This window comes from Rosa rugosa, chromosome 5 (assembly GCF_958449725.1).
Source record: "Rosa rugosa chromosome 5, drRosRugo1.1, whole genome shotgun sequence".
NCBI classification, from domain to species: Eukaryota; Viridiplantae; Streptophyta; class Magnoliopsida; order Rosales; family Rosaceae; genus Rosa; species Rosa rugosa.
The window spans coordinates 8,001,946-8,025,623 of record NC_084824.1 but is presented as its reverse complement, the minus strand read 5'-3'; the positions used below and the strand labels follow the sequence as shown (position 1 = coordinate 8,025,623).

Genomic DNA, 23,678 nt, shown 5'->3' with positions numbered 1-23,678 from the left:
TTACATCAAAGTTTCCAAAGTCTAATCCATAATAAAAATCAAACTTAGACAAATCGTAGTCACTCAATCCGTTTGGTAACTCCAATCAAATATGACCAGGAAAGTAGGAAGAGATGTCTGTGGAGCGAGGCTCTCTTATGTACCACTAATCTCAATTACTTTCCTAGACATCATACTTAATTAGGTGAGCCAAGTGAGAAAGAGTTGAAACAAAATGTCATTTATTGATTTAAGGCATAATTGCCATTACATATTTCTTGAAAAATAAAAGACTATTCGAAATAAAAATCTGCGGCATTTTGTCTTCATCGCCAGATTTAAAGTCTTTTTGAACTCGATGTCTTGATCACCATGACGCGGCTACCTTCTTAGGTCCATTGATCAGACGTTCCATATCAGAAATAGACACCATAAAGAGGATTCTCCCTTGATTGAGGCGCATTGGCGCAATTTGCATGGTTCCTAGGACCAGTGGCGTTGGAAAGTGATGACCATGGCCAACGTTGGCTCCATGGTTTCCAACCCTTCTTCCCTCAAAATCACAGCTCCTACGATCGCGTGATTGTCGACTTGGGCGATTACCTTCTCGAGCATTTCGATCGTATGGATCATGACGTCGATGGCGACTTTCTCTAGCCATGGGATGATGCTCTTGATGGCCATCTTGAGGCCTATCAATATCTTTGTTCATAGCTTTAATAAGCTGTTGAAAACTTGTGATCTGTCTTGCATTCATATGAGTCTGAAATAAATCACAGGATCTCATAGCATAGACAGAGAAGGTATTGAGGGTTTTCTCAATCAATTGTTCTTCTGTGATCGTCTTGCCACAGAAGTGCATCATTGTTCTGATGCGGAGGGCTTCAGAATAAAATTGCATGACTGTGTCAAATTCAGAGAAGCGAAGATCTTTCCATTCTGCTTCTGTATTCGGAAGGATGGAGTCACGAACATTGCCATATCGTTCGCGAAGCGCTTGCCAAAGCTTTATAGCGCTATCCTCATTTATGAACTCAAACTGGAGGTCACTATCCATGTGACGTTTCATGAAGGCAAGTGCCCTGGAAACATCCTTCTCAGTTTGAGGGTCTGGAGCTGTTTCTATATGACAAAGCTCTTGGATTGTATGCAATAAGTCACGGGCAATAAGGTGGAGCTCAACATCCTGAGCCCACGTTAGGTATCTTTTGCCTGCATAATCCAATGGAACAAAATCGAGTATGTTCGAGTTTGACATCCTGAAAAAGGGGTGAAACAAGAACGAATTAGTTTCGGAGCTAAACTTCCATGAAAACTAACAATAATAAGATTTCCGAGCTATGCTACCAAGAAATCGATTTCCAAGAATCTCTTTTGGATTAGACCAAACAATGATGTTTTTAATATGGTCACAATTTGATGCTTTATGGACGCTCTTAGTCCAAGCATTATGAACACTCTTAGTTCATACGAACGCTCTTAGTTAGTTTAATTACGAACACTCTTAGTTCGTTAAGCGCGAATCCCCACAATTCCGCTTTCAAAATCATGTTCATATTATACAAATCCTGCAGCAAAATAAAAGAATTTTAAAGACAAGAAAGCAGGAACTTTAATCGTAAAAACTTACTTGGTAATTTAAAGCTTTGCTTCACGATACTTTATACACGCGCGTGTTGATGCAGGCGTGTAGCTAAATTAGGATTGCCGGAATCTGGTCGGAAATTGGCAGTTGGTGGGCTGCCCTTCTCCCTTCCCCCTTTTTTTCTTTCTCTTTTCGCGGCCCAGGCCCGCTTCCCCCTTTTTTTTCTTCTTTTCTTTCTTCTGGGCCGGGTCCCCTTTTTTTTCTTTTTTTTTTTATTTCTTTTCCTTCGCGTCTTCTTCTTCTTTCTTTCCTCTGTTCTTCCTCCTCCTAATCTGCAGCGATCGACTGTGGGAGTAGGTGGGTGAAGCAGATGGGCGCAAGACGAGGCTGAAGCAGGTGGGTGGTGGCCTGGTCTAGGCTGGAGGCCGGTGGGAGGCTCTGCTGCAGTTCGCCGGTGGGAGGCTTCTGCTGCTGCAGTTCGCCGGTGGTGCTGCTGCAAATCGGAGGCGCTGCTGCAAATCGGAGGCGCTGGAATCCGGACGTGCGAAGCGGGGGCGTTGGGTTGTGCGCAGGTGAGGCCGATTTGGCTGGGCAGCGATGGGCTGGGATGCAGGCTGCTGCGCAGGTTGCTGGCTTTGTGGTAGGAGGTTGGGGCGTGCGCGGCTGCAGGTAGCAAGCAGGCGGGCTGGGCAGTGCGGGCCGGTGTGCAGCGCGGGCTGTGCAGGGAGGCTGCAGGGTGGCCGGCTGGAGGTTGCAGGGAGGCTGCGGCAGATTTTGGTGTTTAGGGTTTTAGGGTTTTGTTTTCTTTTGGGCTAGGGTTAGAACTCGTGCTGATAACGTGTTGTAGGAGAATGGAATTGTGTTTATTATTGATAATAGAAGCCCTTTAAATAGGGAGTTACAAGGTACCAAAAAGGTAATAGAATCCGATTACAATTGAATACCTAGAACACATTCCTATTACAACTCTAAACCCTAGTTTATAGAGGCACACATTATGTCGACATCCTTCAACAGGCAGATTAATTTCCAGTATTTTAAATTCCAATCTCTAGTCCTTCTTGTAAAATTGGTAGTGAATTAAATTACATTGACAATACTATAACTGATCTACAATCGGTGGAGCCAAATCTTCCTATACTAAATTACAATCAATACTATAAAGGTCAACTAGCTAATGAATACATTGAAAACAATGCATATAGACAATATATAACATGAGACAAGGTAGAATAAGGGAAGTTATGATTGTTAACCTGAATACCGGAAAACCACTTCATAGTTTACACTTGCCATGAAAGTTGGTTCAAATACTTTTTGTGTTGTATGTAACCTGTCGTATACATACAAGTTAAACGTAATAGGTCATTACTTCCTATCTTCAAGCAACTTAAAACATGTCGTTATCACATGTAGTGTAGAGTGTTGGCAAAAGTGGCTTGATTAGTCATGAGAGTCATTAAAGTCTATAAGGAATGGCACACACACACAGACTTTTTGTGAGAGAATGAGACTTATTCACTGCTTTCGCACAACATAAAACTGTTTCTCTCAGAAGTTAAAGAAAGCATAATTCCAATTCCAATTCTCGTTAGGCTGTAAGCTGACTTGGGCTTTCATATTTGTTTTTTCAAACGACAGAAAACTTGGGCTTTTCATATTTTGGATCTTCTCCCCTTGCAGGCTCTTTGATATAAAGTTTTGGGTTCATGTACTCGGCCTGCTCAACTTCTGGCTTCTTGAGCTCAAGATCTCCATGAAGTTTAGAAACACGAGTACTTAAGTATGGTTATCATCTTCTCAGAATAACCAATTACACTTTGCTCTATTATAGGGTTCCTTTTATATAACTACATATTGTTCAACTTAATTTTGGTCAACGTATAGTAGAGTATAGATAGCTAATTCAAACGTAAAAGCCAGGATCTGCACGAATATAAAAACAAGAAAGAAAATAATTTATGTCAGTCATAAAGTTTAAGTGTAGTCTTATAAACAAACTAGACACATGTTGCAGGCAACTAAAATGAGATAATTGATTAGTTTTATAAGAAGGCTAGATGAAGTTTCTCAATTTCTCCTAATTAATTCTACCTCCTCATGCTGGCTTCTTGGTACAACTATTTTTTTGTTATGTTTGATGAGAAAGGTAAACGTGCAGCACATGCATATGCCTTTCCTGATCGATAGAGACCCCAACCTTTTTTCGTTCCTTTTTAGTTTCTACTTTCTACACACTTTTAAAACATGCACATTCACTAATCTTCCCCATCATGAAAATTAGGAGTTAATTTTGCTCCTCTTATTGTTCGAAATTCTGAAAGTTACATATTCTTTTATAATGTCTATTTCCGCTTGGTTCATGTTAGCGTTACGATCTCATATAAACAAAATATATATTCTTACTGTGATCGGCCAACATTCAAACTGGTTGATCATCATTGAGCATATGCTAGCTGGAATCTAAATTCTACATTTCTATTGCGTACGAAATAGATGTTGGAACTTGTGGGACTCTAGTCCCACATGGAAGAAACTTTGAAGGATCATACCCTTTTTAAGGACACACCCATGTAAAGAACTAAATGGGCAATAAGCCAAAATATGGGCTTCGGTGGGCTTTCCTATTGGACTTACCATAGGAACATAAATATATATATATTTATAAGTCAAAGTTAGTGAGATAAAATCGAACCGTTGCAACGGATGGAATCAAACAACTGCCGACGTAACTCCTCGATTTGGGTTCTTTATAAGGACGACCTTCGGTCGTCATTGATCAATCAATCGATCAATCTTCTTCTTCCTCCCCCCAAAGTTATTTTGAGAAACATAAAGTAGAATTCGTCAGGGTCAAGTTCTTGTGCAAGAACTTGTACCAGATAGTTGTATCCTCTAGATAGACGTCTGAAACTACAGCACAAGTAGGGGCGAATTTCTGTCTTAGGTCACTGCATTGCAGGCCTCTATCTGATCAAGTTAGTGAATTCAATTTTCGAATTAACGTTATTTGATTTCAATTGTTTACTTGTTATTATATATTCAAGTTCTGTTCATATTAAGGTTATACATATATTGTAACTGTTCACATATACTGATTGGTCCTAACAATAGATATATTAGCTGAGATAGGCCTTCAGTTGATCTCTTTGTCGGTTGAGTTGTGAAGAAGATGGAGGTAATCAAGTAGCATGTCATCAAAATAGAATGGCATATTCAGATAATAGCTAGATTTCATTTCCTATTTCAATATTCTTTATACGTACGTTGCGTGCATAAGTCCTTTCGATCGTTAGTTTGGACGACTTCCTTTAATCAAACAAAATCTGGCCAGAACGGAGACGTGCGTTATAAGCTTTTTTAGGCCATCTCCAGTAATGGAGGGCTATATTGGGTCCAGGTCTAAATTTTAGTCCTTAAAATATAATTGTTTAATAAATAGTCTCCAGCAACGCATGACCAAATTTTAGCTCTTTCTAATATTTTATTATTGTTTGATTAATTTTTTTAAAATTTATGATCTTAGCCCTCTTCTAAGAGCAATTCCAACAGCTTCCCTATAATTTCTGTATAATAAGGAAGCAAAAGTTAAAGCTTTAGCATCTTTTTCTTCTCCAACTCCAACAAATTCTCTATTTACAATAATCTCTAAAATCTCCATATTCTTCCTTAAAATTTTAGAGATTGCTGTAAATATAAGGAATTTGGTTTTCTCTTTCCTCACTTTCCCTAAAATAGGGAAAGTTATAGGGAATCTGTTGGAGCAAAAGATGCTCTTTTTTCCCTAAAGTAGAGAAAAATCAAAATATGGGGAAGCTGTTAGAGTTGCTCTAAGTCCTTTGGCCCTTTTATGGCCCTTTAGCCATTCTCTTGGTTGTTGTTGGAGATAAAAAACGGACTACAATTTAGGAAATGACCCTTTAGACCTAATTACTAGAGATGGCCTTAGAATTTTGGCTAGTATTGCAGCTATTGCTCACTCCACCAAATGATCGTTATGCAACAAATCGAAAATGAAATATGACTCGTCAGGTATATAACCAGCTGCATGCACAACTTTTTTTTTTTTTTTTTTCCCTCTTGTTTTACTAAGCCAGACTTTTTTTTGGTCTCTTGCATTTATCAATTCCCAGCTTATTACCAAACTATAAAAGTCAAATCACTAGTGCCATCGATGGCTTCTCTTTCTATGACCTGTTCAAAAAGTTTACTAAGTTGAGCTATGGACATACACATCATTTGGGTAGTTGTCATTTAATTCCAACATGTCATTTAATTTGGTTCAACGTTCTTAATTTGGGTACGCGTTAAACCAATTTTTAGACCAATGAATATCGGATAACAATGTACACATCATTCTTATTCACCATCATGTGCAGGTTAAATCTATATTAACCATAAAATACTTCATTGAAGTCAATGACCTATGGGACACATTGCGTTTTAATATTAAGGTCTTTTGTTTTAGCTCTTAATAGTAATTGCACTAGCTTCTTGCATCCACCATTTTAATTAACTTGGGAGTTTTCCTCTCCGCTCGATCAACTGAGTAAAATATCTCCTACAAGGCTGGGCTAGAAGATGTCGTTGGTAATTCATTTGACTTGACTTCTTCTCTTAAATTGGTCTTTCATATTTTTTCGGTTTGTTACGAGTCAAAGTCCAATTCTTAATGATCTCTATATGAGACTGGCATGGATTAATTTTGTGTTTACACAGACAGCTAGCTAGGGCTGCTCAATGAAATTCAATATAGAAGCATATTGACCATGACTAGTATGTGTATACTAGTTCGGATATACCTACCATTTGCTTCATAGACCAAACAAGATGAAGGAGCAGACGACCTTCGAATATTATTGAAGCGCTGCTATACCCATCTATATTATACTATACATCTTCAGAGGGGAACCCAATTAAACAAGGCAGGCAGCTTAACTTATGCGTATTACTATAATGATCGTCTAGGTACGCATATTATTCTGATGCTTATTAGAATTGTGTTCTGGCACTTATCCCTAATAAATAAGTTACCTGTACACACGTATTCCCCATCCTGCTTCTCTCGTATTAGGCCAGAGATGAAACTTAAGTTCCTCACTATTCTTTCCACCTCAACAGAAACATTCACGTAAAGAGATCAAGAGAAATAAATAATTAATTCTAATATATTATTCAACATGAATGCAACGCAATGCCGATCGATCAAAAATCCATCTAAGATCTAACTCAATCAAAGAAAGAATTCAACGGGACGGTGCATATATTATGGAATTACAATCTCTCCCGTCCAAGCTCACAGTGTATGCCGATAGAACAGTAAACAAACCACAAGAAAAGCAACAAGAGAACACTGATATTTAATGAGATTCAGTACAAATCAATACCTACGTCCCTCCCGAGAGATACATGTATGTTCTTCACTAAGAGAATAATTACAATACAAAATACAATTGAGCTAAATAACCATAACCTAAACCCGTAATCCATGTACACCCACACTCATAGAATTAACTTTCCAAGAACTCAATCCCTCATCCAAGAGTTGTACTCACTCTACATCTCCACTCCCTAACCCAAGAGATACACTCTACTGTCGATGATCTTACCAACCATACCTTGGTTTACTACCCTTTGCCTTCTATTTATAAGCACTCCACTTATAATTCAATTGGTCGTAGAAAAACCAAAACATTTCCGTACATAAAAAAAGATTATATTCCTAAAATGAATAAATTTCGACATAAATTATGTCCAATAAAGAAAACTAATCAAATCCAACTTAGACTTACATTTCCTAATTAATTCTCCTAAAATCCCAACAACATGATTCATCAATTCTAGTGAACATTGATGCATTCCAACCCAATACTCACTTAGCCTGCATTGTGAAATCGATGGATCGAAGTGCGCATGCACCACGAGATACACACACTGGGTACTGAAATTATTGGACCTAACATTTTTCATGTGTGTGATTTTCATCGAGTGGACCTCAAATTTTTGGACAGTTCTAGATGTTGGTCGGTGAGTCGTGCAACAGAGGCAATTCCACCACAGCCCTAGCCCTAGTAACAAACAAAGCAACACCAATCATATATACCCACTCAAGACGGTGGAAGCCGCAATTACGTCGTATTATTTAACCCAAAATCAACCAATTGCGTCCGCGTGTCAACATCCTAATGGTCCAACCGTCAAGTCACTGACCACCGCAGGTTTTGGAGCTGCCCTCCAAACTAGAGGATCATATTGTTGCCAAAAAAAAAAAAAAAAACTAGAGGATCATATTTGCCTTCTTCCTCCTCCCTCCTAGTCAGCCCTTGTCAATGATTCAATCTTTTATATCATCGCTAGGGTTCCCTACTTCTCTTCTCTTCTCTTCTGGGTGGGCCGGTGCTGCACGGTCCGCTGCGCTTTTCTGACGTGGAGCGAATATCTCTGCTAGTTTTAGACCCAGTCGTTATCTTCCACATCAGTCTTCCCAAAACTTAAAACCCTTTTCTTTCTGTGAAATTACCCCTTCAAAATTTCATTCATCCTTCCATACTATTCTCCCTCTATAAATGCCAATCCCCCACTCTTTCCAAAACCTCCTTTCCAACTAAACCATAAGCTTCAACTTCAACGAGCTCTTTTTTTATGGAAATCCCAGTAGTGAATAGAATAAGCGATTTCGAGTTGCCCAGCCCGTCTTTCCAGTCGCAGGCTTTCTCCATTTCCGGAATCGAAAAGGTCTACAGTGTCTGGACATGGGGCGCTCTAATACTCGCCGTAATAGCTTCCTTCGGCACCATCATCACTAGAATCAACTTTGTTATCATCCGACGGCTCCGCCACAAGACCGCCGAGCCTCTCTGCCTCCGAGAAGAAGACGATTTCTCCGATATCGACGACGACGATGACGAAACATATTCCGTTTCCACGTCATCGTCGGTTTCCGACGAGGAGGACGAGGAAGAAGAGGACGACAGAAGAGACGAAGATTTCAATGTCTCGGGAGCTGACCGGGGACGGAACCGTAATTTGAGGCTCCGCCGTGGCAGAAGCTTCGCGGGCTTGAACTTAAACCGGTTCTCGTGGTCCGACTTCGCCAGCGGCAAGAGCGTCGTGAAGCTCTGGGACAACTTAGCTTTAGGATTGGACCTTGATGACGACAGCGACGACGAATATTCCGGCACCGGCAGAACCGTCTCCGTCTACGACATGAACAAACAGAAGAAGATAAACTCCTTCTTCGCCGGCAGCTTCCAGGTCCCGGCGGCCACCACGTCTTCGCGGTCCACGATTCTCACGGCTGACACGAACGCCTCCGGGCGCGTAGCCTTGGGCGTGTGGGACACCCGCGTGGGCAGCAGGATCCCGGCGATGCTCGCCGAGTGGGGCCCGCAGATCGGGAGAATCGTCGGAGTGTCCTCGGGCGGCGTCGACAAGGTTTACGTCAAGGATGACGTTACGGGGGCGGTAATGGTCGGTGACGTGAGGAAAGTGGGAGCTCCGTTACGAAACGTAACGGATGCTGACGTGAGCGATACGTGGTGGGACGCCGATGCGGTTATGGTCTCGGACGAGTGTTTTGATGAGTCGGCCGCCGCGAGTGGTTGCGACTCGGCCGTGACTCGGTGTTGTAGCGCGGTTAGGTCTTATCTGTTATGAGATGGCAATAGTAACGGATATAGAAATAATGTAAGGGCAATTAATTTGTAAATAATTCCTAATTTATTTCCTTTTATGATATTATTATTATTAATATCATTTTCTGTCAAATTTTTTTCAGTGAGTTTCTACTTTCTAGAAACCCAAAAACAAAAAAATTTACAGAAAAAATGGGATTTGGTAGCTTCTTGGTAGGTTCATCGTGAAATTCCAAGAACTTTGTAAATCATTTGTTAAATGTGATTTTAAATAAATTATCATGCACCGCCAGAATAAAAGTAAATTATTATTAGAATAAGATGAAAGTAAATTTTATAAGTCGTTACTTTATTTTTAACCATAATCCGTGTGCATCAATTAATGACAAGTGAAGAGAAATAAAAAATTGAAACTTCTAACAATTAATATGCCTCACGTGGAAGGAATAAAGAAATTGGATTGCAGTCTATTATTCTTGTTGTCGCGGTTGCTTTTTTATTTCTCAAGTAGTAATTGATGAATTGCTGACCTAAGAAATATTTGGTACTCCAAGTTCTTTTTTTGTTCTTAAAGAAAGAGAAACTCACAACCTATGAACCTAACACCTCTAAAGCTCTAATACAATCACAATAAGACCATATAGACATATCTTTTAGGTGACCTGTGATTAACAATGACCGTATCGACTACAAAGGATGAGCATCCTCTCTGTCACCGCTGACAACATCGAAGCCACCGACGCCTACAACCCCACCTGAAGAGCAAAAGAAGTCACGAGAGTACAGTAAACTCAAGTTCTCGACCAAAATTATCATAATTTAATTTTGGAGGATTACGTGTGTTGACCCACACTTGCTGTGAAATTTCTATTTGCATGCAGCCCTTGTTTCTTTACATTCCTTAAGTAACAAACTTCTTGCAAAACACAATTTCTGTTTTTGCTTGTATCCACTTAAATGTGGACAGGACAACTTTGATGCAGAATGTGTTGATAAGATGCACCCAATGATACCAGTGATACCAAAATAGGTATTGTTTCAAACAATAAGAAGAGAAGAACTCACATTTTACATTAATAGTGAGCTAGCTGCACAAAGTTAATAACCTGTATCTAGAAGGAGATATGATGATATCACTCAACTCAATTACTAAAATGGTAACAATGTCACACTATGTGTGAGATTTATTCTATTGAACTAAATTTCACAAAAAGTTCATGGATGTTCAATTGTGATAATATGTTTCAATTCCGATTATTGCATCTTAAACGTTCGATTCATATCTACTCTAATGATTGAGAAACATGAAAAGAAAAGAAAAAATTGAATAAAAAAAGAAAGAAAATTAAGGAAACACAAAGTTGAAAGAGAAAGATCTATAAGTCATGACTGGGAATCTTACCAACCGAACACCTTAAGTCCATATACATGTTTTTTCAAAGTAAAATAAGTGATATGTTTGTGCTGCATTGTTGTAAAGATAAGTTTATACGTTATAAAATTTAGGTAGCAATAATTAAGGGTATAGTTCTTGGACAAATTAGTTTATTTGGTTGTTGCGCCTAATCAATGAAGTTAATTAGATCTATATTATTAAGGTGATGCTAGCTGTGCTGTTCTTGCAACATATCAAGAATTGTTTTTTCTGGCACATTACCATCAGATGTGCAGCTTTGGAAGAACCCTAGTGGAAGAAACCAAAGCCTAAGCTTTGCCCGATACATGGTCTTAGACCAGGGTTTCCTTTTGGTGTTGGAACTATTTACGGTTAAGAAATGACTCATCTAGTTCTGATAGCGTTTAGGTTTTGTACTCAGTTCTTACGCAAAGCTGATCGAGCAAGTTTCTCCACAAACCAAATTAAGCACGCTTTGTTTTACACCCATGCCTAGAAAACAAACCAAACTTGGGGTACCACTATCAATTACGTGACGACTTTGATGTTTCTCACGAGAAGCAAAACGCAACACTATTTCCAGAGTTGCTTCAGTTTCTGACTCTCCTGTATATACCGGCAGATGTTCTAGATGATTCAGCCTTCTAACGACAGCAGGCTTCAATTCAGTGTCTCTTGGGCCCAAGTTGTGTCCTTCCTTCGGCTCGAGTTTAGGGACTGATGGGCCTAAAAGGTTCATAACTACATGGAAAATTGGAAATAGAGATTTGCGTAATAGGCACCTGCGTTCCCCAATAATAATAGGAATACAATTTTAACGTTACACCGTTCGTTGGTAGATATCACTCAATAGCAATAATAGGGACAAATTTCACTGATTAATTATTGGTCGGCAGATGTCCCCATTAACATCTTTAATTTTTTATTTTTTTTTTCATTTCTTAAACAAATAGAAAACTATTTACCACCAAAATGGCATTGTTAGTTTTTGTGACTCGTAAAAATATAAAGTCCTCTTAGTCACTAAAATATGCGAGTTTTAGAAATCTTATTATTTCAATGAAGTAAACTAAAGACCAATGTATGATCCAAAGGAAAAAAAGAAAAAAAAAACTAAGCAGGAGGTTAATATGATTATGGGTGAAAGTAGTAAAGCCCTTTTTTCCACACTTTATAAAAAAAATTTATCGTCGAAGAATTTTAATTACCACTTTCTCCACACGTCCGATGCTAGAAATTTGGGTGGTTATATGAAAAGTGGGGTTCTTAAGTTTATTTTTTATTTTTGTAAGTTAATTTCGTTGCCCTTTTTATAAAATTGATTTTTAATCTATACTATTATTAAAAGAAGAGGCTTTGTTAGCCAAAATCAAAATTTTTGACCGAAATGACCCTTAAACATTAAAATACTTTGAGAATTAATTAAATCACAATGACCATTATGACAATTGCAAATTATATTTTTATTAATAAAAATAAACAAAATAAATCCCACAAATTCCACTTTTCTCTCCCTCTATCCTCTCTATGCAATAACTGTTTTCATCCATTATTTTTTTTCTTTTTTTCTGAAAAGAAAAATACTTACACATGCAGAGCATGTGTAGAGAAATGCTAGTATAAATTAATATATGAAGGGTATTTACATCAAATGACAACACATTTTTTCTTAAAAATAATGGTACATTGCTCATTAGGCAAAATAGCCAAATTACACCCCGACTTTTTTCATAGCTGCCGATTTACCTCCTGACATTTCAATTCTGATTATTTACACTCTCATTTTTCTGATTGTTGCTGATTTACACCCTACCGTTAGCTGTTAAACTTCCCATCCAATTTCTCCGTTAACTTGACTAGCACATGAGAGGTATTTTCGTCTTTTCAACTACTACCCAAAAAGAGAATTGCTTTTAATAATTCTAATTATATACACACATCCAATTTTTTTTAATACACATACATTATCCTCTCCCAATTTTTTAGAAAAACTATATCCCAAAACACCCTTTCCAGCAAATCAAAAACAAAAAGAAAGAGGAAAACATATACCAGATCGCAATATGGGTTAAACGAACAAGAAGGCGGGCAAACTACCGACAACTTGGATGAAGGGGGTGGGGCAGCAAACTGGGAGAGGTTCCAAGGCCATATGCAGAAAACTAGTTATGTGATTGCTTCTAGCTAGGACAGCAGTTGATCAATAGGAAGCTCATCATTCTTTGCTTCTACAATCTACATATGCGAATGGGTTATGTAATTAAATGCATTAACCCAAAGCATGACTCATGGATTCACCCCCACCATCCTCCATTTTCATATTAAAGAATTCTTCATTTGCAAAATGATGAGGAGGAAACAAACGGCACTAGTGATATGGTGGGAGGAAACAGATTGTTCGATTAGTAGATTATTAAGAAATTGGAGAAAAGAAAAGGAATTAAAAAAAAAATCTCCTTCTGTCTCTTACGTACGTCTTAATTTTTTTTTTGGGTGACAATTAGAAAGATAAAAATGTCCAACATGTGAGATCAAGTTAATGGAGAAATTGGATGGAAAGTCTAAAAGTCAAAGGTATGGTGTAAATCGGCAACAATTAGAAAAATGAGGGTGTAAATAATCAGAATTGAAATGTCAAGGGGTAAATCGGCAGTCATGGAAAAAGTCGGGGGGTAATTTGGCTATTTTATCTTGCCATTTTTATAAAATTGATTTTTAATATAAATTAACATATGAAGGGTATTTACATCAAATGACAACACATTTTTTCTTAAAAATAATGGTACATATGATAATTGTTAACTCGTGTAAGACTTTTCTAACTTTTGAATTGTATTGAGAACTGTAGTAGTTTCACTATCAATTCTTCGCTTTTGATCTACATTTCAGCAATTTTTTTTTTTTTTTTTTTGAATAAAGGGCTGGTGCGGCTGCCCTCAAGCCTCGATTAATGAAACTGTCGAATACAAGGGGGGGACATTGAACCTAAACCCCTGATTACAATAAGCATCTAGAATATTTTCCAAAATAATATCAGAAATCTCTACAGAAGACTTGTATTTTAACAAGCACCAACTAGCAAAGAGTGCCCAAATAGCTACTCCATTTGCTTTAACATAGCAGTGACATAGCGGAAAAGTAACTCGATATGTACCCCTTGTACAACATAGCATAATTACCTGCTTTAGCACAGCTTTCCTCCTATGTTGCCGCCGAAAAGTAAATCCGACGACATTTAGTCTCATCCTGCCACTAGGCGGTAGCGCCCATTTGACGAAACAAATAACTCATATCAATTTACTTGGTCCTAATCTTAACCATGTGCCCGGGTGATCTTAATTTACTACAAATCAATATTCAATTATAGCTATAGTCAATGGTTATAATCGATTGGTATATATGGATAATTGCTAACTCGTGTAAGACGTTTCTAACTTTATATTGTATTGAAAAATGTAGTAGTTTCAATTCTTCTCTTTTGATCTACATTTCAGCAATCTTAAGATATATGCACGTATGTGCTTACCATGCAATTAACTCGTATCAATTTACTTGGTCCTAATCTTAACCATGTGCCCGGGTGATCTTAATTTACTACAAATCAATATTCAATTATAAATATAGTCAATGGTGTACTTCTTTGATTCGTATGCATTTTGTTAACTCGAGTGGAATATATAGAAGAACCGGGAAGTAGCAACGTTTAACAATTCCACTTGATATTGTTAATATGTACCGTCTCAAACCATTTCGAGCTTCCATTCATACATGGTTAGAAAATCATATACTAACAGTTTCCCCCATGGAATCGTCAAATTATATATCTATATATGTATAATAAATGCATATATACACGACAATTAGTCCAGCAACGACATCGTTTAACACATAAATATACTTTTTGAAGACATACTGCACCGTTTGTGGTCAAAGTCAAGAGTTGAGGCTTGCTATAGTATTTAAACTTTTTCTTACGTGGGAATTAAAGTGAGTACTTAATTAATTAGGGTAATGAAATATGCCAAATCAATATCAATGCATGCATGTTATTTAATATTCAGAATATGCTGGTGGGAATTGAAGACATACATTGCTATTGGTAGCTGGTACTTACGTAAATCCCAAGATAATAAGCTGACTATGAGAAAGGAAAAACAATGTTACATTGACCCGTAAATTGATATCATAAATTAAATAGTCAAATTCATAAAAATCAAAGATGGAGCTAGCTAGTAGCAGCTTTCCTTGACAATAGTGGAAATTACAGAAATTGATCAATCTACAAGAATCAAGAAACGGAGGTATGGACAAGAGCAACAGAATGAAAGAATTAATCAATGAATTAAAAGTGTCGTAGTAGCTAGCTAGCTGCTTAGGTAATCATTGACCATACGAATGTGTCGATCGATTAGTATTCTGGTAGTCCCTTGATGAACTTGAACATTGAAGGAGAGATTGAACCGCAAAGAGTACTCGGAGAGATCTGTGAGCTCGAATCCGGAAATCTGTAAAGCGGGCGAGGTGAGCAGAGCAAGTGATGATGATCCATCGAAGTCGGCGTAAACATTGGAATATCTGCAAAATATGGATGCTGATTTTGCTGCTGCATTGGGCTAAAGCCACTTAAAGTGCGATTTGGACCTGCTGATGATGCTTTAAAACAGGAACTGTCAGCTCGAACATCACCGCCAACATTAATATTCTGCCCATGACGATGATCATCACCACCACCACCAATTTCATCTGTCACACCGGAAGAGGTTTCATTATCATTAATACACCTGTGGATGATGGTACTATCCTCAACTTGACGAGCATGTAGGGTTTTGTGAGCAGCTTCATTATGAGTTTGGTCTTCTTTAACGACGTGTTCTTCATCGGACCGTGAGAGGCCGGTGAGCTTTTGGACCAAAGCCATGAAATCGTGGGGTCGTGTGTGGATGACTTTTGGAGACTGAGTGTAAATGATGACCGGATGGTGCCGCTGTTGTTGCTGTTGATGATATCCATGAGCTCCGGCCATGCGAGAAGGCTGTTGTTTATGAATGAGATAAGAATCTCTGTTGATCTTCAATGGAGAGGGTCGGTTGCCACTGATCATCGTCTCCTTCCTTGCAACTGAACGCTGTTCATTTTCATGGAACGTCTTCACTGAGTTCATGGCTAAAAACTGGAATGAAGTTGGTTGACAGCTAGAACAGGAAGGTTAATTACTAGGGAAAGCAAGGGAGTAATACTCTATATATATATAGAGAATAAGGAGATTCATGAATGAGAATTTACTCAATTTAGCCAGCGATTCTGACCGTTGACAATGATAAGATAAAAATGGAAAGGTAGGGTTACGTAGGTGGTGAGGACCGTGAGGTTGAATAATGTTGCACAGGTTGGTTTAGGGAGTACTGGCGAAGTTGCTAGAAAGAAGACGGTGACGCCCTTTTGGGATTTAGTTGTCCTCTTAAGGCGTTTTTGTCGGCTTGACCTCGACGGCGGAGTTGCAGGTCAATGAATAGTTTTTTAATTACTTTTCTTGGCTTTTGTGCTTGATTAGTGTGTGAACACTGAAAACCGGCTTGCCCTGAAAACCTTTCACTCCTTAATAACATTATTTATTGTCATAATTAAGACATATGTGAGGTCTACCCTCACCTCCCAGTTTTTTTCTTTTGTTTTTTGTCCGAAACAGAAATTCATTAGAGCAACTCCAACAGTTTCCCTATATTTTGATTTTTCTCTACTTTAGAAAAAAAATGAGCCTATTTTGCTCTAACAGATTCCATGTGGCTATCCCTATTTAAGGGAAAGTGAGGAAAGAGAAAACTAAATTCCTTACAATCTCTAAAATTTTAAGGAAAAATATGGAGATTTTAGAGATTGCTGTAAAATATGGAATCTGTTGGAGTTGGAGAACAAAAAGATGCTAAAACTTTGACTTTTGCTTCCCTATTATACAAAAATTATAGAGAAGATGTTTGAGTTGCTCTTAGGCTACGAGGGCGAGAGAAGGATCAAAAATACATAAGAAATAAATTAGAAAAGTAACACAACTAAACAACAACATCAGCTCCCAGCTTAATTCCTCACCACCTTCTTCTAAAATGGTTCCTTTAAACCATTTTTTTGGGATTTTGAAATTTTGGTATTAAAATTTGAATCGTTTTGGTTGAAAAACTAGTTTCGAATATATTTCGGATATCACTCTTACATCAATAAGTCAAATTACAAATAAATTTTTTGTTACATTTGTGGAAAATGAACTCAATTCTCATACCTTTTGTTAACTTATTTTGTTACGAAGAAATTAGCCTAATTTAACTCAATTCTCATACCTTTTGTTAACATTTGGGCTAATACCGAAGACAATTTTTAAAAAAACTTAACCCTTGTTGCCTTTATCTACTTCGGTGAATAATGATGAGCAGGACTTGATCGAACCGGCGGGAGAAACTACAATTCTTAGCCCACCCCAGCTATCCCAAAATTGGTGTTAGACTATATTAGATACAAAAGATGTTCACTTAGTTATTAGTAAACAACAAGTTTATAGTAAATTGATTATCGAGTTTACATTGAGTTTAAAATGTAATTTTAGATTGGATTAAATTTAGTTTAGTCCCTCGAACTTTAGGCCTAAAATCACTTTGGTCCCTGACTTTTTTTTTTAATCAAGATGGTCCCTGCACTTCCAATTTCCATCATCTGGGTCCAAAATTTAAATTTAGCGCGAAAGACGACGTCATGTGCTGAGTTGAAGCCGACACTGGGGCCCACTTTTCAGATTTTAGAAGGGCAAAATAGACATTTCTAAATTAATCTAATTTCTAATTCTTTTCTCTATTTTCTTCTCTCTCTCTCTCTCTCTCTCGGGTTCACACCTCAATCAAATTAAGCAAATAATATATCAATTTTATGCTACTCGAAGTGACCATCAAGTTTGTGTAATCAGATAATACATTTGAGGACTAACAAGAAAAAATAATTTCACCAACAACAATATTTTCGACCAAAGCAGTAAAGGAGGAATATGCAACTAACACCAAGCTTCATACAACCAAGCTTTCATGTGATTGAAGTTCTTAACAACAGAATATAGCAAATACTTGAAATAGACATCTCAAGGGGCAAACCAATAAACTGAAAACATCAATCGAGACAGAGAAGCGAAAACCATAAGCCATAATCATTGAACTATGAAATTTGGAGGTTTTACTCAACTCTAAACTACTCTGCACCAAAACAGGACTTCAATTTTCCTCTCTATTCTTCCAGACTGATGCAGAGCCCTAGATCCTTGTAGTTAGGAATGGCAATGGGGCCGGTTGGGGATGGGGATCACAATATCATCCCCATCCCCGAGGTCATTCTCCACCCCCATCCCCGCCCCAATCCCCAATAAAAATATATTGGGGATTCCCTGTCCCCATCCCCACTGGGGACTAAGCCTCCAAACCCGCCCCAAATCCCCAATAAGAATTTAATAAATAAAACAATTTTTTTCTCATATTGTCTTTTTAAAAATCAAAATCTACAACAAATAAAATTAAAAGTGAAAGTGTAGCCATTAAAGTAAAATAGTAAATGTATATATTTGTGATTTATATTATAAAAAATAAATTTATATATATATATATTTGAAGGGTAAATATATGTATATATTATTGGGGCGGGTTTGGGGATGGGGATCACAATATCACCCCCGCCCCATCCCCAATCTTAGATAACGGAGATTGGGGATCCCCATCCCCTTACCCCATTTGTCCCCAAATTCTCCCCCCATTAGGGGCGGGTATCCAATGGAGCTCCGCCCCGCTGGGGATTTTTGTCATCCCTACTTGTAGTTAATCGGCAAAATCCCCAAAAATGAGTAAAGAGCTTGTCCGGTATTCCCTTTTGGCCTCTTTTTTAAAAGGAAAAAAAAAACTAAATCGACAAGAATTAGAATTTACTAGAAAAATAAATAATTAACAGAAAACTAGAATTATTACAAAACTGTTAAACCAGGATTTGTTCTAGGCTCAACAAAGAAGATGAAACTTTTTTTTATATGATTGCTGTAATGATTAGAAGGTGCCTCTGCGTTGTACCTTGTTTTAATCTGAAATGTATGCATGGCTAAGAATAAGGAAAAATCAAAGCACAACCCAATTTCATAGTGCCATCTCAAACCACCACAATAGCTAGTTAGTTGCAATTGTGAATTGTTATCACATGCCATCAGAAATCAATAAGAAGATCCATCTGTTCATTATATATAGCAAAGTTCATTTCCTCTGTTCAAAGGTTCATACTTTAGTTATTTTCTGCAATTAGTGTGCCAAAAGGTTTCATACTTTATACAATAGTAGTGAAAAAGACTACAATTTGATTCAAATGATCTAAATCTAAGTCAACAAGAGCAATTTGAATCCAATTCAAATCCAAAGAAAAATGGTACTTACTCATGGAAGAGTACTTGATTTCCTTAATAGCCTGAGGTCAGGAGTGCCCCACCTGCAGGCATAACCGCTGCTGCTAGGGCTCTCTGGCCCGTCGGCCTCCAGCTCCGATTTGGTCCTCGCCCACAGAATACCACCACCTCCATCACACCCCAAACCCTCGCTCGATTCCTTCAATTTGCAATCTGGTTGGGCTTCGGGTCGAAGTTTACGTCGCCGGAGTTCGACTCGGAGGTCATGGAGAAACCAACCGGGGGTGACATTTGATGGAATTGGGTGAATGTGAGAAATTAGGGCTTTAATCGGGTTTGGGGAGATAGAGAGAAGGTTGTGCCTACGCCACCGATTCCGATCAAGGAGGAGGACGAGGAGCGAGACGGCGTGGTGTGGAGCTTCAAATCGAAGGGAGGTGGAGGTGGAAGTGGTAGAACGGTTTTCGTGGTCGTCGATCTAGAGAGGAAGGAGATCGAGAGAGAGACAGAGAGAGAGAGAGAGAGAGAGAGAGAGAGAGAGAGAGAGAGAGAGAGAGAGAGAGAGAGAGAGAGAGAGAGAGAGAGAGAGAGAGAGAGAGAGAGAGAGAGAGAGAGAGAGAAGAAAAGAGAGAAAATTAGAGAGAGAAAAAAGAGAGAAATTAGATTAATTTGGAAATGTCCATTTTGCCCTTCTAGAATCTAAAAAGTGGGCCCCTGTGTCGGCTCCAACTCAGCACATGACGTCATCTTTCGCACTAAATTCAAATTTTGGACCCAAATGATGGAAATTGGAAGTGCAGGGACCATCTTGATTAAAAAAAAAGTCAGGGACCAAAGTGATTTTAGGCCTAAAGTTCGAGGGACTAAACTGAATTTAATTCTTTTAGATTTAACAGTAATTGACTATGGCCTTCTTAATCTTAATCAAATTAACACAATAGTGAAACGTGATCCACAAGCTGCTCAAAGTAATTGCTCTATATCTTTGTGTAAACAATACTCAACTCAACTATAGTCAGATGGCTACATATTGAAGCTTCGACCACTGCTTGAAAATTGAAGCTTTGACTTTAATCATAAAAGCTAAGCTTTACTATTCATAGTTAAATCATAGTCTTTGCCTCCGTTACCTCCACAAATATAAGCTCTTTCGATCCACTCGATCTTTGTGCTTGCCTGCGTAATAATATGCTCCGGTCAACACCAAACATTGGCATCTTTTCCAATTTCCAGCTATACTTTCAAACATGAAAGTGAAATAAGACCAGATTTTTTTAAAGTCAGCTATGCATACACGAGCAACCAATGCAAGCTCTTACTACTAGTATTTGTCACGGAAGACAAAAAATTATCATCGGGACAATGTATTCATCACCTATAAGATGAAAATTAACATTAATGGTGAATGATATTTAAAATTAATACGGACATACAATTTAAAACAATAACTTTTACAATGCGCGTATTTAATGGAAATTATTCTATGCATCGACGGTGCAAATGACCCAACACTTATAAGATGATCTCAACCATTGATATTTATAATTAATATTTTTATTAATAACCTAAGAGTGTATTTAATATAATTTAACCATCCATTTATGTCGGTGCAAGTAGTGCACGTCGGTGCACTGAATCATCCCCACGTATACTTACGAAACATGGTGAAACATATATCTCTATCTAAAGCTTGTCGAGCAAATGTTAAATATGAAGATGATTGAGTAATTTCACGTTATAGTTGACATACCAGAACATTACCTAATGTCCTTCAATTTAATTTGCATCAATTTTGATTATATAACTGTCCGTTTCTGGAGAACTCTTCAATGGAGCAATTGTCCTTAATTTGACATTTAGTAGGTTGGTATGTTCTTGGAATAAGCTAAATAGTAACAATAGGAAAGAACACAGCTTAATATTGTAATGTTTGATTTCTCAAAAGAAAGAAAAATATATACCGTAATGTTTGCTCACTTTCATCTTTTTCAACTGGCATGCAAAAAAAATTTCAATTAAGTCATTGGTTAACATGAGATTGTTGGCCCAAAGTGAATATCAAGTCATGAGGCTTGCAGAGTGTATAAGGTATACGGGCTGGACCATCCTTTAACTAGTAGGCCTCTCCTTGTTGTACTGTGAATCTGATAATCCCTGATCTGATAACAGTTCAATCCTAAACATGTTAACTTCACAAACTACGTATAAATTTAACTATGTATATAGTATAATCTTGTTCACCTACTTTTCAATTTCCATTAAATCTAACTGTAAGAGTGGAGAATCAAACCAAATATATAATTTTAACTACTTTATTATTATCGACATTGTGAATTATATCTGATGATAGTTAGTAACAACTTATAAGAGAATTGACTAAATATGTAAACATAACTCGTGTTCTCTAAATTTTCTTCTTCTTTCTTTTTACTTTTTTTTTTTTTTGAATAAATGGTTGGTGCGGCTGCCCTCAAGTCTTGATTAATGAAACTGTCGAATACAATGAGAGGACATTGAGCCAAAACCTCTTATTACAATAAGCATCTAGAGTATTTTCCGAAATAATATCTGAAATTTCTACAGGAGACTTGCATTCTAACAAGCACCAACTAGCAAAGAGTGCACAATTAGCTACTCCATTTGCTTTAACATAGCAGTGACATAGCGGAAAGATAACTCGATATGTAACCCGATTACAACATAGCATAATTACCAGCTTTAGCACAGCTTTCCTCCTATGTTACCGCCGAAAAGTAAATCCAACGACACTTAGTCTCATCCTGCCACTAGGCGGCATCGCCCATTTGACGAAGCAAATAACTCGCCGCCAACCTAGAGCAAACAAGGCACATAGAGTGCATACACAGGCACATAGCCCGACTAGTCCTACACAATAAATGTAGGGTTTTATTGCTTGCATAAATAGCAACCAACCTAGACAACTTAAAGAAATAAAAGTTGTAAAAAATAAAACAGCTTGGGCTGGACCCAAATAGTGGGCCCAAACCCAAGCATAATCCCCAGAGACAAGGGTACCACAGTCGCAGTTTAAGGCCCAGCCCAATTCTGTTCGGGCACAAGCATTGGGCCTCCACCACCAGAATCGGGTCACCACCGTCCGAGCTAGATCGCGCCCTCCTGCATCGGACCACCCTCCCCTGCATCCAGCCACCACCTGCAACAACCTTCTACTAGCCTCGGCGTAACCACTGAATCGGATCGAAACCTGCAACAGCTTGTCGCCGGCCACCGCTTCTCCAGTCCAGTTGTCCCAAGACGTTGATCGACCAGCCACCATGCCCCGATCGGATATGGAAATACTCCCATCCCCAAAACAAAGCGGAGCAACTCGCTTCCACCATCCTCGTGCAACCAGCCTGCAGAGCACCACCTCGAATCCGACCTCCACAACCCAACCCAACCGGCCCGCCCCATCGTCCTGCCAGACCTGAGCATCACCCCCTGCCACCGCGAACACCCCTGCCACCGGATACTGGTACCCTCGATCTGAAGCAAGAACACCCCGATAAAGGGACCTTTGATTGCTTAGAAACAGATCCCGTCCGACGACAGCGCCCATAGACTCGCTGTCAGACGGATGTAGGCAACCCTATTCGAGAACCCTAGTTTCGCCTCAGAGAGTTGGTTTACTTTTTGTTTTTTTGTTTTTCAAATGGAGAAGCAATAATTAGTGAGGTTTTTTTTTTGCAAACGAAAAAAATTATTAAATAAAAAATATAGAATATAAGGGGGGACATGAGACCAAAACCCCTTAGACGAAATAACTAAACCAAAAGGCAACTAAAACATAAGCAAGATTAAGAAGACTCGATTGAATCAAAGATATGACATGTTGGTAAGTTATAATTTCAACATTGTAAAGGTCATGGGTTCAATTCTCACTGGCTATGTAAGGGTGGGGTGGGCTAAGAGTTTTTTTTTAAGATCAAGACGCACAACGGGGGACCGATTGTGGGTAGGGTAAGGTGGTCGTGAATCTCTCTTGGCCTTCAATTTTTGATTTTGAGACTTTGAGAGAGATTTAAGAAAATTCTCATCTTCTAGAGTTGCTTCACCCTCATCAAACCAGGAAAACAACGGAATCATCTCATCTTGAGCATATGTATGATGACTAAGGGGTTCTTCATTTTTCAAATCACCTCAACAGAACTTAGCTTGATGAACAATATATTCTACCAAATCAGATTCCATATTATTAGTGTCAACCAAAGTGCCAACGTCATTGCGCTCTTCAACTGTCTCTTGATAATTAATAGTGTAACGTCCCGTATCTCAATTTACCTGTTTACTAGTCATTTGGACGGTAAACGACCTTTACTTTCACTTTTACTGTCGTTTTAGTACTTTTAGTTGCCCTAAAAATTGACTTTTTGTTCGGGTCAAAATTTGAGAAATTGTTCTTCATGAAAGTTGTAGAGGACGTCAAACCGAGCGCGTGCATATGTGGTACGTAAAAATCGGAGTTCGTATGCGAAAGTTATAAGGAAAAAAGGTAAAATTACTGTTCATGGTAGATAGTATAAATTTGAAAAGTTACTGTGGAGGCCGGTAATTTTTCTTTTCTCTCCCTCTCTCCTCTTCCCCGCGTTTTTCTCTCTCTCTCCTCGTCGCTCTGCAACTTCGGCCACTTTCCTTTTCCGGCCACCTGGCGGTGCA

At 38.3% G+C, this 23,678-nt stretch overlaps 2 protein-coding genes across 2 annotated transcripts; one reads left to right on the top strand and one right to left on the bottom strand.

The window, feature by feature from the left end:
* The first annotated feature begins 8,083 nt into the window (after positions 1–8,083).
* LOC133709691 (uncharacterized) lies at positions 8,084–9,316 on the top strand. Its single transcript, XM_062135509.1, has one exon. The coding sequence runs from the start codon at positions 8,207–8,209 to the stop codon at positions 9,218–9,220; it is 1,014 nt and encodes a 337-aa protein (XP_061991493.1). The 5' UTR covers positions 8,084–8,206; the 3' UTR covers positions 9,221–9,316.
* A 5,367-nt stretch (positions 9,317–14,683) lies between these two features.
* On the bottom strand, positions 14,684–15,874 carry LOC133712716 (VQ motif-containing protein 8, chloroplastic-like). The gene has a single exon (XM_062138819.1). The coding sequence runs from the start codon at positions 15,753–15,755 to the stop codon at positions 15,003–15,005; it is 753 nt and encodes a 250-aa protein (XP_061994803.1). The 5' UTR covers positions 15,756–15,874; the 3' UTR covers positions 14,684–15,002.
* Positions 15,875–23,678: the final 7,804 nt, after the last annotated feature.

Coding starts and splice junctions, on each gene's coding strand:
- LOC133709691 (XM_062135509.1), top strand. CDS start 8,207: ATGGAAATCCCAGTAGTGAATAGAATAAGCGATTTCGAGTTGCCCAGC.
- LOC133712716 (XM_062138819.1), bottom strand. CDS start 15,755: ATGAACTCAGTGAAGACGTTCCATGAAAATGAACAGCGTTCAGTTGCA.